Raw genomic sequence first — 18,510 nt, forward strand, 5'->3', positions numbered from 1 at the left:
ATGAGGAAAAAGCTGTAGCTTAGAGATGGATGCTAATGCAGAAACTTGTGAGGCTTGAACATATCAATCTATTGCTCAGAGAGCATGCAGGGCTATGGAGTCGAAATAAAAATTAAGTATCATTGTAAAGGCTCAATCGAAATTCAGATGTCTTAGTGCTACTACAATATATTTAGGGCAGTGCAGAAAATTTACCTTAGATCTCTGTTTATGCATCACTGCAGCGAGATTCAAGGCTACAAGCATCTTTAAACCACTGTTACACTGTGTGCTGTGTAGAAAGAAGAGGTTGAAAAAAAGGAGAAAGCTTCTAAAGTGGTGTGTAGAGGGAAAGGTGCTCTTTGTGGTCATTGCTAACTGCCCCACTGAGCAGAATGAATGGGTGTGAGAACAGAACATAGACTGAAAAAAACCCAGCCATTGTGGCTACGCTGAGAAGGATTTTGTAAAGCTATAGGAAAGGCTACAGCAGGGCCTTTCAACAGGCCTAGGGAACTTTACTGTAAGTGTTAAACAGTTACATAAGCCAGTTCAAAAACAATGTATTGGAAAGAAAGTAAAGCTGATGGATGGGGCTCTTACTGACACATCAAGGGTGGTTTACTGTAAGTGACTGTCTCAGTCTTATTACAGCAAGATCCTGAAATGAGTATTTCTGTCTTTTTATATTTCTCCCCAGTTGACTGCAATATGATTCCAGAATGGTCTTTTCTTAAGCTATCATAGAAAACTGAACTTACTCTTTTGGATACAATGGGGAGCATGTCCATGCAAGTACTTCTGTATTTTTAGAGGCACTGTTTACTCCAAGTAGTTTTACTGTCAGCATAGTTTCCCTCGGAAGAGCCTTTATTCGTAGAGGAAAGTTGATTCTAAAAGAAAATCAGAAAAGAGAAAAATAAAAGTTAAAAAAAAATGAGCATTGTTACCACATGTGAGTTCTTTCTATGTTTTTCTAGATGTCTTAACACCTATATCAAGCTATAAATTACAAAAGTCGCACTCTGAAGGAAAATGCGACTGACACATCCCTTCAACACATTGATGAGTATTGCCAACCATTAACTTGGGTCATAATACTTGAGAAGAGCCATGTAAAAACTAGATCGCTTCAGTGGTAACCACTAGAGCTGACAAAGGCAGGAAAAGCTTAGTTAAATTTTTCCTTTAGAATTATCTTATCAATGAAGGGCTATTTCAGAATAAGCATCACCTAAGGGGGAATTGTAAATCAATAGCTAGTTTTTTGCTGTCTTGTGTCTTCAGAGAAAAACACTACTTAAGAAACTAAGAGTTGCTTGTGAGTAGATTCTGATAATCATTCTCTTGTTCAGATGTGCTTTGGTGGTGTGGTATTTCCCAACTACAATTTAAAGGCAGACTTTTGTCTTAACAGCAATGAGTGATTCACATTTTTTTAGTAAGAAAATTCAGATCTATCAATATTCATCTCAACTTCATATTGACCATTAGCAAACTTATTTGGTCATTCAATTTGTTTATATAGATTATATGAATTGATTTAAAATCATAACTTAGAACAATTCTAATAAATAAGATACTCTCATGCTGCATGGAAAAATCATGCATGTAACTACCCAGACATGTGCAAGTCTGTATTTTCTTTTTCCTGAAGAGAACCTTTATGGTTTCTAGAATTTCTAGCTTTTTCCATGTATATTCAGTGCAATCTTCAATTTCTGAAGTGGAAAATGAAATTAATTACATTTTTCTGTATAAACAAGATCAATATAAGGAGCTAAAGGCTAAAAGAATTATTCAGCATCGACAACATAAGCATTAAGAAAACAAAAGATCTGCATAAACTTGAGATTAAGAAAACAAACTAGAACATAAATTTAAATAATATAGATTTAATTTAATTTTCAGGTATTCAGTCTAGACTGGCAGAACAATGCAACTCAGCATTTTTAAAAAGGTATAGCCATATTTAAGCAGTAAGCAAATGTAGAAATCAGTATTTAAAGAGTATAGTACTCTGAAAAACATAAGGATTATGAGTAGCAGAAATAAGACCAGGTAATAGTATAAGGTAAAACTAGCATATGATTTTGTTCCTAGTTCCAAATCTGTCAAAATTCTGTTGGTTTTGGGAAAGTTTCCTTGAATGCACTGAGGAGCCACTGAAAGAAAGCAGACGGTTTTCAGATGAAATTCTGAAGTACTCCAGATTAGCATTAGTGTCAAAATTTCAGATGATCAGTCCTAAACATTTGGAAATTATTCAAATTTGCATACCTCTCTCTTTGAATAACAGAGCAAGACAGCAATTTCCCACTCTTTCTAATTAACATGAATAGAATTGAGAAGCAATTCTCAACTGTCTTCCCATGTGTCCCTATTTATAGCTCTCAACCCAGCTTTCCATGTCTCATGCTCTCTTCCTCACTCATAATCAGTTAGAAACAATTACTGGGAAACTGAACTGTTTTACATGCTATAGATGGCTTGTTCTGTCTTTTTCACTCACAGGCCAACAACTCTGCCATGTTACATAAAACTGTTTGACAGAGTTACATTTAACTTTAAAGCATCGCTAATGATGTGAAAAGACAAAAATAAAAAATTGAGACATGCATTTTCTAATACAGACATTTGTTAACACTCCTTGTGAACTTGGAGCAATGAAAAAACTGACAGAATCCTCACTGCAGAAAGCAAATGCTTGCCAGAGGTTCCCTAGGACACAATATATACATAGCACTACCCGTTGTACACCAGTAAGAAAAGAACCTAGAAACTTTGACAAGACTTAGACATCCCAAGAGTTAAAGTATGGGCCAAAGAGGAGCAAAATTTCCCTTCCAGTGACACGTGATACACAGAGAAGGGGAATATCTGCATTGCTTTTAAGAACTTTGATTAATGTGTGCCTGAGTTTACCCAGTTGGTATTATCCTTTCTGACTGCCTGAGGCTGAGTCAAATGAATGACTAAGAAGAAGAAAAAGGAAATGGAACAGTGGCCAGAAATAAGACACCCTGTGGGTGAACACTTTCAACAGTAGTTGAGAAGAACAGAAAAGCTACTCACTGGGAAAGTGCTACTCACAGATAAAGTTATACAGCTGCTTTCAAAGTCCAAGGGCCTAATATCATAAGAGCACTTAACACAGAAGAGCACTGGGGCAAGCCAGGCTTTGCCCTGAGAGACTATAAACAAAATAAACAGACAAGCCAAACGAAATAGGGGGAAGAGGGAAACTCAATGCCAAGAAAGTATCTGAGGTGATGAATGGTAGGCTTAATGTTAATTCCATATTTCATGTCTGTAGGTTTAACATAAATTACAGAGGATGAAAAAAGAAGAGATGGTGGAATAAATATATTAAGAGCAACCAGACAAGACAAAAGAAAGAAAATAATTAAGAGGCATCCGTCACTGAAAAATGAAGCAAACGAGAAAATAAGGGGCCAGCTTTCGGACTTTACACATTATGTGCTAGGTAGTATCAGCCTGTTCAAAACCTGCATCAAGGTGACAATCACACTTTTCAAAGATAACACAAGTTCTGAAGCAAAAAGTATACTCTTAAAAAAGGACAAACAGAAGAAACACTAAACAAGGCAGCCTCCTTAGGTATCAAATGATTCCCATCTTTTCTGAGAACATTCTAGGAAATACTAAATATGATAAAAGGCTTCAACAGAAGCTCATGTTTAAACACAAAAACCTATCAAGTTTAAGTTCAGACAATAACTGGTTAAAGCACTTGAAAAAACAAACTAAATACATGAAAATCAGCAAATAAAATAAGTCTTGTATTTGGTAGAAACTCTCTTCCTAGATTCCTAATAATCAAAACGCTACTCTCCATTTTTTTGCCTTGTTCCAGTCAATCATAATCTAAGATCAGGACTCATTTTGAATTAGCTAGGTTTATTTTTTGGCCTGATTGATCCCTAACTGTATAAAGAATATTTGACTTCCTAATGTAATAGCAGCTCTTCCTGGTGACCTTTTACCATATGCATTTTCAATGGCTGTGATCAACTGAAAATAGCATGTGGGTTAGAACAAAAGTAGTGTTTTGTAACTCAAGGCAAGAAACCTTACAAAGAAGAAATTATCTCCTCTGTAAACTTTTTACACAAACATATTGCCTTCTGTTTCAGAAAGGTGATGTTATAGCCAAAACATAAGTAAGAATTAACACAGCTTGGTTACAGTTTTGAGTGACCCGGACTTCCTACAACAGGAAATCGTGCAACTTGATGACACGGAAAAACAATTGCACTAATACTTACCTAATTAAAATACTCTATTTTTTAATCAATTCCATCTTGAATTCTTGCAAAAGGTATTAATTAGTGTTTATATACATGTATTTACTATAGGAAAGCTAAACCAGCAAGTTCCTGAGTATGTTTTAATTTATGCCAGTTAGGCACATAGCACCTTCAGTGATAATATGGCACCATCTCTACTGTTTCTTCTCTCTATGTATTTCAAAATATTCTGAATATACCGATTATCAAGTTTGGTGTGGTTTCTTTATTCTTTCTTAGAAGGTTAGCAGCACAAGTAGCAAAAACCATATTTTCTCATTATAGAACTGTGACAAGTATTTCATAGTTAAAATAAATTAAAAACAACATAAACATTTCCTACCCTATGCATATTTTCATACAGGAAAGATCTTCTGGCATCACCATCCTACCTAATATTCTGATACTATACCAAAGTCACACTGTGGTAAGCACAACACAGTAAAGCAGTCAGTTCCTGTCTTAATGTGAAAACATTTGATTTTGTTAAGTGCTGTGTTAGATTTGAAACAGGAATGTCCTGGTTTGGCCTAAACCAGGCCAATTTTCCTTTCAGTGATTTTTACTTTCATCTAAGTCTCTTCTAAGTAACTGCACTTTCTGAAGCTAACTGCATGTTTTGCAGACAGTGTCTGCTTCCAGGACTGATAACGCTCGACGTTTGTAGTTATCACTGAGGCACCGGTAGGGATGTTATGTAGAAAGGCTCTTGCTGTACTTAGTCTTAGAGAAACCAAGGTCACTGCTGAATTCCTCACTGCTTATGAGTGAAGAGCCAAGGGGGGTCGCACCTGCAGGGAGGAGCGGACAGGGCAGGTGACCCAAAATTGACCAACGAAGGTATTCCATCCCACACACGTCATTCTCAGTATAAAGCAGGGGGATCACGAGGGTCTTGCTCTCTTTCTGCTATGGTCGGCGTCCGAAGAGGACTCTGTCCGTTTTCCTGCTGCCCCCGATCCCGATCCGTGCATCCCTGAATCCAGCTCTCGACCGTCGCTGGGCCCAGCCTGGGCCTTCCCGGAGCCTGCCCTGCAGTGCCGGGGGTGACGTGGCTGACTTCAGGGGAGCTCGATCTTGGTTTTGTATATATATTTGTATATATTTGTATATATTTGATTATTTCTATTATTATTATTATACTCTTTTTCATTATTATAGTTTATTAAAACTGTTTTAACTTTCCAACCCGGAAGTCTCTCTCCCTTTTCCCTTTCCCTTCAGGGACGGGGGGGGGGGCGGGGAGGGTTAACAGAGAGCGTGTGCCATAGGTTTAATAGCCAGCCCAGCTTTAAACCGTGACAAAGAACAGAATCTTTTGTCATGATCTCAACTCGTTCATGTTCTGCAGTAAACATCTGCTTTATAAACATCTCTTTTCTGAGTATAATCTGCCTTGCCAACCCAGGAACATTTTAGTGACTCAAAGGAAGGGAGGGAAAGCTCTACCTTTAAGACTGTTAGCTGATTTAAAATAATCATCTGAGATTTGCACTTTGACTCAAAAATAGCATCTGTTCACAAAATGCAGCTCTGGATACAAGCTAAAGCATACAAAAATAATGGCATATCTGGATACCTAGATTCTCAGTCTGTGCTTCTGGACCTCAGGTCCTTAGATCCAAGAAACCCGCCCTCATGTTTTGAGACTTAAACAATCTAGGCCAATTGGTTTGAGATGGAAAATATGCGAATACTTTTGATGGTTGGGGAAAATATTGAAAAGCCTGCCAGACAGATATTAATTTTTGGGTTAGGACTTTGGTATTTATTTGAATTGGAGTTTGAAAATTATATTTGAAACTCAAGCAACAATGAAAAGTAAAAAGGTGCTCTTGCAAACTAATACTATTAAGTTTCATATAACTCTAGATCTTGTTTCTGATGTTAAGAACCTCTTACAAGTATCTATGACCTATGAAAGAATTTGGGCTGCATACTTAACTGCTTCTTTTTCCAAGAAGCTTTTTGATGAAACTGCAGACATTTAATATTGATTTTGCAGAGGGAGACGTTTAAACAGAAACCCTGAAGCTTTAGTCTCATTTCTTTACATTTTCATGGAAATGGAAGAGTAGAGTTTCTGTTCCAGTTATGGCTAAAGAATTTATTTCTAGTCTATCTTCTTACATTTTCTTTTAGGAAAAGGTTGTGTAAGATGCATTCCAGAAAGGCATCTGCCACTTTTTAGAAGCCAAAAATACTCACAAGCAATATAATCCTTCCTCTACACTACAATTATATCTGCCCATATGTACCATAAGATAGTACTTGACCAAAACTTGTACAAGGTGAAAATTTCTACAGAGCAAATGGGAATGATCCAGTTTTTTAAAACACAAGAATAACAGTTACTTTCCAATCACACAAAAGATTGAGGGCTCAACACCCAAACTCTACGGACTCAACTGAGGCACCAAACCAGATGTTAGGCCTTAAAAGAACTAATTTGGATGTATACCAGAAGAGCACCAATTTTGTTTCTTAACCATAGGGCAGACATACTAAGCTTCCTATATCTGTTCAGGAGTGTTGTACAAGAAGGCTATGCAAAATCTCCATTAAGATAGATGTGTAATAGGTTTGACATAAACAGGTTTTCTTCCATTTGACCAGCTTCAAACTGTTGTGTCTCTTAGATAAAGGCAACAGAAGTTATGAATTACACTCTGTATCCAATTACAATTTAAAAAAACCTTTTCAGACTACTTGCAGCCTTTGTTCAATTACAATGTAATCAAGCTGCTTTCAGATTTAGAATACAGTAAAAAGTGATGTAAAATCGCTCCCTGAAATGCCTGTACACCAATGCACGCAGCATGGGGAATAAGCAGGAGGAGTTAGAAATCCGTGTTCGGTCGGGGGGCTATGATCTAGTGGCAATTACAGAGACTTGGTGGGACGCCTCGCATGACTGGAATGTGGTCATGGATGGCTATGTCCTGTTCAGGAAAGACAGGCCACTAAGGAGAGGTGGTGGAGTTGCTCTTTATGTGAGTGAGCAGCTAGAATGTATTGAGTTCTGTCCAGAGGCAGATCAGGAGCGAGTTGAGAGTTTGTGGGTGCGAATTAAGGGGCAGGCTGGCAGGGGTGATACTGTTGTGGGTGTCTATTACAGGCCACCGGATCAGGATGAGGACAGTGATGAGGCCTTCTACAGGCAGCTGAGAGCAGTCTCGCAATTACAGGGCCTGGATGTTGTGGGGGATTTCAACTACCCTGATATTTGCTGGGAGGCCTACTCAGCCAGCCATCCCCAGTCCAGGAGGTTCCTCCAGTGCATTGATGATAACTTTCTGATGCAAATGGTGGATGAGCCAACTAGGAGAGGAGAGCTGCTGGATCTGATCCTCACTAACAAGGAGGGTCTGGTTGAAGAGGTGAAGGTTGAGGGCAGCCTTGGTTGTAGCGACCATGAGATGGTAGAGTTCAGGATCTCATGTGGCAGGAACAGAATAGCTAGCAGAATCACAACCCTGAACTTCAGGAGGGCCAGCTTTGGCCTTTTCAAGCAATTGCTAGGGGAAATCTCATGGGACAGGGTACTAGAAGGTAAGGGGGCCCAAGATAGTTGGTTAGCGTTCAAGGACTGCTTCTTCCGAGCTCAAGATCAGAGCATCCCAGCAGGTAGGAAGTCAAGGAAGGGTACCAGGAGACCTGCATGGTTGAACAGGGAACTGCTGGGCAAACTCAAGTGGAAGAAGAAGGTGCACAGATCGTGGAAGGAGGGGCTGGCCACTTGGGAGGAATATAAGTCTGTTGTCAGAGGATGTAGGGAGGCAACTAGGAAAGCTAAGGCCTCCTTGGAATTAAACCTTGCAAGAGAGGTCAAGGACAACAGAAAGGGCTTCTTCAAATACATTGCAGGTAAAGCCAACACTAGAGGCAATGTAGGCCCACTGATGAATGAGGTGGGGGTCCTGGAGACAGAGGATAAAAAGAAGGCGGAGTTACTGAATGCCTTCTTTGCCTCTGTCTATACTGTTGGAGGCTGTCCTGAGGAGCCCTGGACCCCTGCGGCCTCAGAAGAAGTCAGGATAGAGGAGGAATCTGTCTTGGTTGATGAGGGCTGGGTCAGGGACCAATTAAGCAACCTGGACGTCCATAAATCCATGGGCCCTGATGGGATGCACCCGCGGGTGCTGAGGGAGCTGGCGGAAGTCATTGCTAGGCCACTCTCCATCATCTTTGCTAAGTCGTGGGCAACGGGAGAGGTGCCTGAGGACTGGAGGAAAGCGAATGTCACTCCAGTCTTCAAAAAGGGCAGGAAGGAGGACCCGGGTAACTATAGACCAGTCAGCCTCACCTCCATCCCTGGAAAGGTGATGGAGCAACTTGTTCTTGGTGCTGTCTCTAGGCACATCAAGGATAGGGGGATCATTAGGGGCACTCAGCATGGCTTCACCAATGGGAAGTCTTGCTCAACCAACTTGATAGCCTTTTATGAGGATGTTACCCGGTGGATAGATGATGGTAAAGCTGTGGATGTGGTCTATCTCGATTTCAGTAAAGCGTTTGACACGGTCTCCCACAGCATCCTCGCAGCTAAACTGAGGAAGTGTGGTCTGGATGATCGGGTAGTGAGGTGGATTGTGAACTGGCTGAAGGAAAGAAGCCAGAGAGTAGTGGTCAGCGGGACAGAGTCCAGTTGGAGGTCTGTGTCTAGCGGAGTTCCGCAAGGGTCGGTTCTGGGACCAGTTCTATTCAATATATTCTTTAATGACTTGGATGAGGGATTAGAGTGCGCTGTCAGCAAGTTCGCTGATGACACAAAACTGGGAGGAGTGGCTGAGATGCCGGAAGGCTGCGCAGCCATTCAGAGAGACCTGGACAGGCTGGAGAGTTGGGCGGGGAGAAATTTAATGAAATATAACAAGGGCAAGTGTAGAGTCCTGCATCTGGGCAAGAACAACCCCATGTACCAGTACAAGTTGGGGACAGACCTGTTGGAGACCAGCGTAGGGGAAAGGGACCTGGGGGTCCTAGTGGACAACAGGATGACCATGAGCCAGCAGTGTGCCCTTGTGGCCAAGAAGGCCAATGGCATCCTGGGGTGTATTAGAAGGGGTGTGGTCAGCAGGTCGAGAGAGGTTCTCCTCCCCCTCTACTCTGCCCTGGTGAGGCCGCATCTGGAGTATTGTGTCCAGTTCTGGGCCCCTCAGTTCAAGAAGGACAGGGAACTGCTAGAGAGAGTCCAGCGCAGAGCCACGAAGATGATGAAGGGGGTGGAACATCTCCCTTATGAGGAGAGGCTGAGGGAGCTGGGTCTCTTTAGCTTAGAGAAGAGGAGACTGAGGGGTGACCTCATTAATGTTTATAAATATGTAAAGGGCAAGTGTCAAGAGGATGGAGCCAGGCTCTTCTCAGTGACATCCCTTGACAGGACAAGGGGCAATGGGTGCAAGCTGGAGCACAGGAGGTTCCACTTAAATTTGAGGAAAAACTTCTTTACGGTGAGGGTGACTGAACACTGGAACAGGCTGCCCAGAGAGGTTGTGGAGTCTCCTTCTCTGGAGACATTCAAAACCCGCCTGGACGCGTTCCTGTGTGATATGGTCTAGGCAATCCTGCCCCGGCAGGGGGATTGGACTAGATGATCTTTCGAGGTCCCTTCCAATCCCTAACATTCTGTGATTCTGTGATTCTGTGAAAATACCAAAAATTTCAAAGACTGTAAATATAAACATGTCGTGCTCGGGAAGCTAGAAGAATACAATATTACTGCTAAATCGTAAAAAAATGCGTACTTCTCATCCAGCTATTGCAAATATGCTTTTTATCATCCCATTGCTTAACTGAATGTTGCTTTTTATCATCCCATTGCTTAACTGAATGTTGTTTGAGTGTGTACTTTGCTTTTCAATGGAGTTACTTTCCTCAAAGCACAGAGTCAGGTGACAGGCAGTTAGTAGCCTTTACTGTAAAATTCCAGTCTCAATCTAAGTCCTCATTTTAAAACTGCAGATCCTTCTTATAGGAAAAAAAAAAAAAACAAACCACACAACAGCCTTGTTCCTTATAAAAAAAAGAACCCTTAAAGAAATGTTACAATAGGTTCTCAAGTTGGATTGCATACCTATTAGAGGTGGATTCAAAGGGCAGAAGTCCTCAAAAGAGAACAGAAATACAGCCGTTGGTTTATCTCCTTTCGGTTCCATTATTCCTCCAGGATGCCTTCAGTGAACGAAAGCTATTCTCAGACCAGCTTAGTTTAGCTTATTGTCAGACCAGACTTAGCTTAGTCCTATTTCTCTTCCTCTGGCTATCCCACTCCTTTCTCACTCCCATCTCCCTAAGTTTCTCTGAATTCTGTGGAGTTCAATCTGCTCAGAAGATCCATAATAAAGACGTGGGTCTTTTTTTTTTTTTTTTTGAAATGAATATTCAGTGTGTAAAATCTGTCAGACAAACATATATCAAACACAGACCAAAACTTACTTCTCATTCCAGTCAGCCAGGAAAAAGAAGGATCTTTTAACCGGTATATTTTTGCAAATCTTCACTTGACATATTGTCTTCCCAGCATAAGTTAATGAACAGGAGAAAGAGAAAACTTTGTAGCTAGAAAGGGGGAAAAAAATGATTAATTGTAATGTACCATGTCCAGCACAGTAAATTTGGGGCTAACTATTCAGAAACTTGTGACGATCCATTATTACATGCAAAAAGAATTAAAATAATGAATCTCATATTAATGTGTGTGGGGGTGTTTATTTTGGGTTGTTTGTTTTTTTAATGGTCGTAGTTCAAGGAAAGTACTTAAGAAACATAGATTCTGCTCCATGGTTTTATTATTAAGACTAATTTTTTTCATTATTGCACTCAAAGGAAGTTTGGACGTAAGTTTGGAAGTGTTACAACTTGCTCATCATACAACTACAGTCAAGAGTAAAACTATTTATACTTACTTTTCTCAATCTGTAAAAAATAGGTTAGTACTTAAGGGAATCTACACATTCATTACAGCAGAAGCATTAAAGCCCTCTGTGTTGGCATTCTTCAGATACTTAACTGACTAGCTTAACAGTGTAATTTGGGTCTGGGGCTATCTGTTGGTTTCATATTCTTACTACTGAAATCTTATAAAATTTTAGTCAAAACAGTGGAATAGCATATAATCAACTAATATCCTTAACTGGTCATGTAACTTTCAGATCTTCCTGCCGCTCTCAGCTTTAGAACATATTCTGTACAAAACTGATGAACATGGGAAACAGTCAAATCTGAACAGCAAATTTGAAGCATTTGCAGATTGAAGGTGCCTTGCTTTGCCTATTTAGAAGCATGACGGTTGATCTCTTCCAGAACATTATAATAATTGTTATAATCATTGTAGCAGAAATGCTTTTTCTTTTTCTTTTTTTTTTTTTTTTTTTTTTTTTTTTAATTCAAAGGAAAGGATCTTGAATCTGTAGTCCCTATGAAGTATCGATGCAGAGAAAGGAAAAGTTACCTTACAAGACTAGGAAATGCTTCTGCTCTGAAATATGGCATCTTTCCTCTAGAGTCTAAACATTACAGACAGGTGGAGGATAGTGCAGGAAATAACAGGTTTTAATACAGTCAAATGATTAGGCATTGCTGTTTAAATAGAAGTATTGATACATGATATACAGATATATCCCTGATTTATACACCATAAGAACCTAATCCTTGAAAGATTAATATTTACACAACGCTTCAATCTGTCTGAAATCAGAAAGGTTGTTCAGAGTGCATGCACTTCAACCCATTTTGGGTCTTTGCAGAACATTTTGCCTAGGTAGCCTCCCTGTGAGTTCAAAGGCATGACTTTATAGCCTTGTCCCAAAGATCACTTCGTATCATCCAGATGTAGACAGGAATCTGATTTTTTGGGGCTGTAGGAACAAATGCAGCCAAACATGAAGCAAGCAACACTATGCCACTAGCAGCAAACGAGGCACATCTGCTTCGGATTTAAATGAGGTAAAACAACAAACTGATAAAAGATACAAGAAGGAATGAAAATACAGTAAAGAAAAAAAGGTAACCAGTTTTGCAACATTATTCTGCAACTTGTAATGTCTGTACCTATCTTTTTAACGATGACAGTAAGACTGAAATAAGAAATTGAGAACATAAATATAAAAATGGACAAAAAAACAATCCACAAAAGTGAACTTGAGATGGATTTGACAGGACACTAACATGATTCTGTAAAACATAAGACAAGTCACTCTCCCTTATCCCAAATGATTAAAAGAAAAGCCATTTATCACAAACTGGTAGGTACAGAAAAAAAACAATGCGAGACAGATAGTGAGGGATATCAAAATTCTAACATTTATAATACATATATATATATGCAGGAATATATATTAAAATACATGTTACGAAGAGCAGCAAGATCATAAAAAGTAACCTTTGTGAACGAGAAAACGAGAGCTGTGACGTAGCCAGCACGAATTCATGCAGTGCAGAAATAAAAAAAGGGAGTACGCATGTGAATGAAGTTAGTAAAAGTATTTGAGGAAAGTAGGTGTCAGAGCAGCAGTCCATGTTATAAAGTCCATGCTAGCTATGAATATTGGAAAGGGAGGTTAAGAAGGAGGAGAGATTCTCATTTTTACATGCTTGCACGTAGCATTCAAGTCATCAGTGGCCTTTAGGCCATATGTAATTTCACATTTTTCTGGTAAAACATAAAATGCAGTGGGAATGGTATAACCATCTGCAAAATCAGGATAGTGATTATAGTTCTGTATTTATTACCTTAACTAATGCAAATTCTCTCAGATTTTTATTAAACTGCTAATTACAGCTAATGCTGCATAGTACACTCTCTTGCACACAGTCTAATGTAAATGATCCCACTGTTTTTTAATCAGTAATTTGGAATTCAAGGTAAAGTGGGAGCAAGGGGAAAGTATTAATAAAAACTTGGAGAAGAGCACTTTGACTCCTTAAAATTATGCTACCAGCCTGTAGTCACCTGTCCTCTTTTGATTACAGTGGAGTGTTAAAGTAACACCAGTTTTGCTCAGAGTAGGAAAAGCAGCTATTTGAAGAGACAACTAATTTGACCAAATAAACAAGAAGAGAATACTTAATCAGCTTTTTATTGAAGTTGCCTACCTCTTTTCTTTCCTATGTTACACTGATACACCAGGTATACTTGGACCTATAAACTATACTTATTTTAATCACCATCTATAAAGAGGATCATCAACACACATGCTTAGCCAAGTGATGTGGTTTGAACACACCAAGAGCAAAAATTGCTGATAAAACCTCATTCAGATTGGTTTTAAGCAAAAGCACCCCTCTGTTTAACTTGATAAGCTGGCCTTCCACCCTTCCGGTTACTTGTACTGCAAAGGCCACACAAAGTCGCAGTCCAAACTCCCTTGGCATGCAGCACACACCCTTTCCTCCCTCCCACTGAGCAAGTTGGTCACAGAAGCATTTGTACACATACCCGTCAAGGCCAGTGCTCTGATGTTGCTTCTATTACCATCCTTCCACCCTGGTCAAGGGCAACCATCTAGGTCACCTCCTTGATTCTCCATCTATCTATGGTGCCTGGAAGTCTCCTAGTCAGTCAAGCTTAAGTAAATGTACTTTATGCTAGAAAAACAGTGGAGATACACCCACTTACTCTGTCTCTAACATTAATACAGGAGTATCACCAAAGCAACAGAGGTAAGCTAGTACCTGTGAAAAATATACGAACTAAGAGACAACACCTCTTCTTGTGAACACCTGCTGGATCTCCTCCTACCTGTTCACCCAGGCTTCTGGGATGTTATGGGCAGCATAAACAGTGAAGCTGAGCTGGGAATCTAGGCTGATGTCTGCATATGAAGGGCTTTTAGGTATGCTGGCAAGCTGGAAATTTGCATCAAAGCTGGTGCTGTAAATATGGATGAGACAAGAGATGGCCATGGAGAGCTCAGTCACAGCAGCCTCTATTAACGCTGAGAGGAGAGAGAGAAATAAATAAAGGTTAGCAATAGGTCATTTATGAAGAATCATATTTATCTTAAACCATCAGTTATGGCTTTGAAATGCTTCCTAATAAAATTTAATTAAAATGACATAACCTACCAACTGAAGCCAATTAGCCATCTGTGCTTCTGAAACCAGCCTTACCTCATTTCTGGTGTATCATTAACAGTCTTTCATTACAGTGCTTTCGAATAAAGGCATTTTCAAAGTAAGCATTTTAAACTACAGCAAGTTAGTGTGTGCCTCAGATATGCCATTTTACTCTGTTAATTTTTGTGGTGGAAGAATTTTAATTACGTAGGTATTTTGTACTTTCAGCAGCTAAGTAGCTACTTAGTTCAAGGGAACTGGCAATGCAGCAGTAGAATGGAGAAAAGGCACCGGTTAAATTTTAAGACTATAAAGCTGTTGCAACTGTAGGTAAACAATTCATAAAATACATAAAAGAGCAGCCACAATCAGACATAGTCAGCATTCAAATGGTCATGGTTTGGTGATAACATTAGACAACGATGGACACTGAAATACATATCTATGGGGATATATATGAAATGCAAGCTGTACTCTCATTTATATCACACCTTTATTTTATTTCCTCTGGCTTCAGCTCTGCAGTGCTCTTTTTCTGCAATTACTGGCTTTTATCCATCTTCTCTCTCTGTGTTTTTGGAGCAGCTAGGGATTGCCTGATTGCCAGTGTAAATTAATATCCCCAGTCCTGGCAGCCTCCACTAAGTGAAAAGAGCTGGAACAAGCACTCATTTCTCAAGCAAGGGTCAGGTTGAGAGAGAAAGTGCTAGAGTACATTGTATCATTCCAAGATCGGGATGATTTGTCTTCCAAGAGGAGTACCCCAAATTCTCCTTTTTTTCTCCCTCTAACTCATGGGTTCCTATACAATCAAGAACACACTCATCACCTGTTACAGTTCCTGACGTACTCCCTAAACTTGTCTCGCCACTGTATTCAGAAGCCATCTATTAGCTGTCTAATAGCATCTCTTAAAAAAGAAACCAAAACACCCCCCACAAAACAAAACAAAAAAACACCACCAAACAAAATAACAGGAATAGGAAGCCTGAGACTTGCTTATATTAGGTTTCTATACTCAGGAAAGGTGCAGGAATCCTGCCCAACATCAGACACAGATACCACGATTCACTGGACTTACCTATCAGTTTCCTGACAGAAATGACTCCAAAAAACGCACCCTCAGTCTGGAATTTTATCCCCCTTCTTTGATACTTTTGCCTTTAAACTAGCAAATAGTCAGAACTATTGAGCCATAAAAATGCATTGCAAACAGTGCAAAGGAATTATTTCAGTCTTCATTTTACAATAGACAAATTTTAACTACGTAACAATAGCGATACACATAAAATTGAAATGGTTTGACATGTAGTGGGGTTTGCTGCTGGAAATAGTGACATTATTGCACTCAAGAAGGACTGGCTAGAATACTACACTTTATCATGTTGTAATAATCTTCCACATGTGAAAACTGAATCATTTTAAGATTAACAGAGCAAGAAAACTCAGTCCTTTTATTCTCTGTTTGTGCATACTTCTGCCTAACACTTGTTTTTAATTGTCTTTATTTATTCTCTTTACTATTTTCTCTGTTTATCATCCTTCACCATAACTGTTCTGAATAAATCTTTTGCTCTAATGAATTGTTTCCCTAGGATACCATGTTATTGTCATACCCAGTTGTCTTGGATGTGTAATAACTTAGTGTCTTCCAAACTAAGTGTTTAATTTGCACTGGATTCTTCTACATGCCTAGGAATGACCTATAGTCATATACATAAAGCCTTCTCAACAGGTCCAGAAGAGAACTATTATTTGAACTAGTATTTTCTACTTTATCTGAAAAGTAACACACTATTTACATTAAGGAAAAACAGCTACTTAAGAGACTCCCTGGCTCCAATCTGTTCAAAGTGGCAGACAGGTAGATGTAGTGTAATAGCAAAGCCCTCGAAGCCAATGATTGCTGAGTGGAACCTTCTGAACATTTTCTCCAAAAAAGGGTGAAATGTAGCTCAGAAACTAACTTCCTGCTGTATGTTGAAACGTACCCTTTGGCCACCAGCAGTTTTTACACAATCCATATTCTAGACTGTAAGGCAATGTTTCAAGTTTTTTCTCCAGAATAAGAGGGAAATATATTATATTTCACCTAAGCCACAGAAAGAAGGGAATACTCCTTAGAAAAAAAAAAAAAGTCAGTAGAAACATACATAATAGGGTAATTATTTTCCATAATAGAAAATTTGCACATGCCAGACAAGGAAGTGGCTAAGATGCAAGATGCCTATCACTATATCCAAGCTATCTTGTCCACTGGCCATGTTTGCAGAAGAATAATTCTCATGATTTACTTAAGATACAAAACTGAATGCCAGATATGTAAAAACCAGACAAACAAAAAAACCACCTCACCCAAACTGAGGGAGAAAAAGGAAAAACACGATTTTTGCCTCAATTATTTATAACATGCTTCAATCTGTCAGTGGTAAGGTGAAAAAAGTGTCCTGGGTGTCAGGGACCTGCCCACCCTACAAGACCTACGTGGCTAGATGGGGCAAGGTTAACAGTCTTAACTTCGTTGCAGACAATGTCCATGAGACTCCCTGCTGAAGGGAGCTGGGAAATGTTCTTTTCCTCTCTCTCAAATTTCCACCTTTCACCCACAGGCTTGCAGTCTGTGCCTGAATGCAGAAACAGAGCCAGTTTGTAAGCAAGGCCTGGGCGGGGGGGACTACAGGCTGTCTCTTTGCTAAGATGGCATGTGAGGGGTGAAGATGGCAGTGGGGCAATCAGTTCAGCTGCCAGCAAAGGGAGACAAATGAAATTTCAGCATTATTTATCTAATTATTAGGAGATCCAGACTGAAAATCTTCTCAGGAACAGAGTTCCTCAGGTGTAAGCAAATGTCCAAGCACGACCTGGTCTACAGCTGCAGGATTTTTTCTACATTAATTTTCTTACTCTTGTCAGCTCTCAGTTTAAAATGACTCTGTGGTTTCTGTGCCAAAGTCAGCCCTTCCCCCCCACCCCAATCTTCACTCATTAAGCCCAGTAGCTATTAACTAAATTACAGACAAACATCTTGGCTGGGCTGTGTCCATTACTCACAAGAGTTGGTCAGCATCTTTTCACTATATTTTTATGAGCTGCTGAATAGGATTTGGTACGCTGAAATTATATTACTCATTCATGAAGCCACAGAACTTTACTGCTTTTTATGACTTTTATGATTAATAAATCTTAGATGAGAAAGGACTATAGTGTTTCACTGATTTACATAGCACAGGCTATGGATTTCCTACAGTGGATTCACAGCTTCAGCTATGCCAGAGCTTATTTTCTACAAAGGTGTCTCAGGCATAGCCACTATCTAGGAGACGATGAATATAACACATCACAAAGTGAATTGTGACCAGATTAATAATCTCATAACTCAAACCTCATAATTTATTTCTGGTGTGAAATCATTTGGCATCAACTTCTCACTGAAGGTGAGAAGAAATGAGACTTGCAGAAATGAGATGAGACCAAGGGAAGTGAACTTTAACCGCAGATGCCAGATACGGTTATTTCTGACACATGTTCCTTGTACACGAATTTTAAAGGAGCAAGTTTCACCCTTGGTGAGAAACAGAACAATCCACACCATCCCTAAAAGCATTAATGAATATACCTGCAGGTGCCTTCAAGATTTAGTAAGGAACATACTAGCATATTCCTTATAGAAAACCACTTACTTTCTTCTTCTCAAAGTATTACAGTTCACATATTATTTCTGTACCAGACCTTCCAACACAGCAGGTACACTTTGTTATTAGTGCACTAGCACTTGATGTCAATTTAATACATATTACGCATGACTTCTCTGACTCTGTAGGCACATTTTCTCTGGGTAAAACATGACAAATGTCTGGTTAAACAGAATTTGGAAGGAAGGCTTAAGACCCTTTTGACACCTTAAAGATATTTTGGAGAACAGGAGCTTGATATTGTTCTTTGCCACTTACTTTCAGAGAAGAGAAAAAGAGCAAGATCCTAAATACAATTTAGGTCATACACACACACACAAAACACCCAGAAAAAAATCCTTAAGATTTCGGTAAGGTGCTAAGCAGCATTAATTAAACCATTATTATAATAAGAAAAAGGCAAAAATACGAACAGGCTGTAATGCAAATACTGATCACACACAGTTTCCAAGCACCAATATTTACCTTAT

The 18,510-nt window shown here is 39.4% G+C and overlaps 1 protein-coding gene across 1 annotated transcript in view; it reads right to left on the reverse strand.

Annotated features, from left to right (window-relative positions):
* PIK3C2G (phosphatidylinositol-4-phosphate 3-kinase catalytic subunit type 2 gamma) overlaps positions 1-18,510 on the reverse strand; it is a 208,728-nt gene that overhangs the window by 140,007 nt on the left and 50,211 nt on the right. Inside the window, exons 10-12 of the mRNA XM_068401615.1 lie at positions 14,032-14,227; positions 10,728-10,850; positions 741-872 (exon numbers count right to left, since the gene is read on the reverse strand). Coding sequence (XP_068257716.1) covers positions 741-872; positions 10,728-10,850; positions 14,032-14,227 — 451 coding nt within the window. The remainder of the gene's footprint in view (positions 1-740; positions 873-10,727; positions 10,851-14,031; positions 14,228-18,510) is intronic.

This window comes from Nyctibius grandis, chromosome 5 (genome assembly GCF_013368605.1).
Source record: "Nyctibius grandis isolate bNycGra1 chromosome 5, bNycGra1.pri, whole genome shotgun sequence".
NCBI lineage: Eukaryota > Metazoa > Chordata > Aves > Nyctibiiformes > Nyctibiidae > Nyctibius > Nyctibius grandis.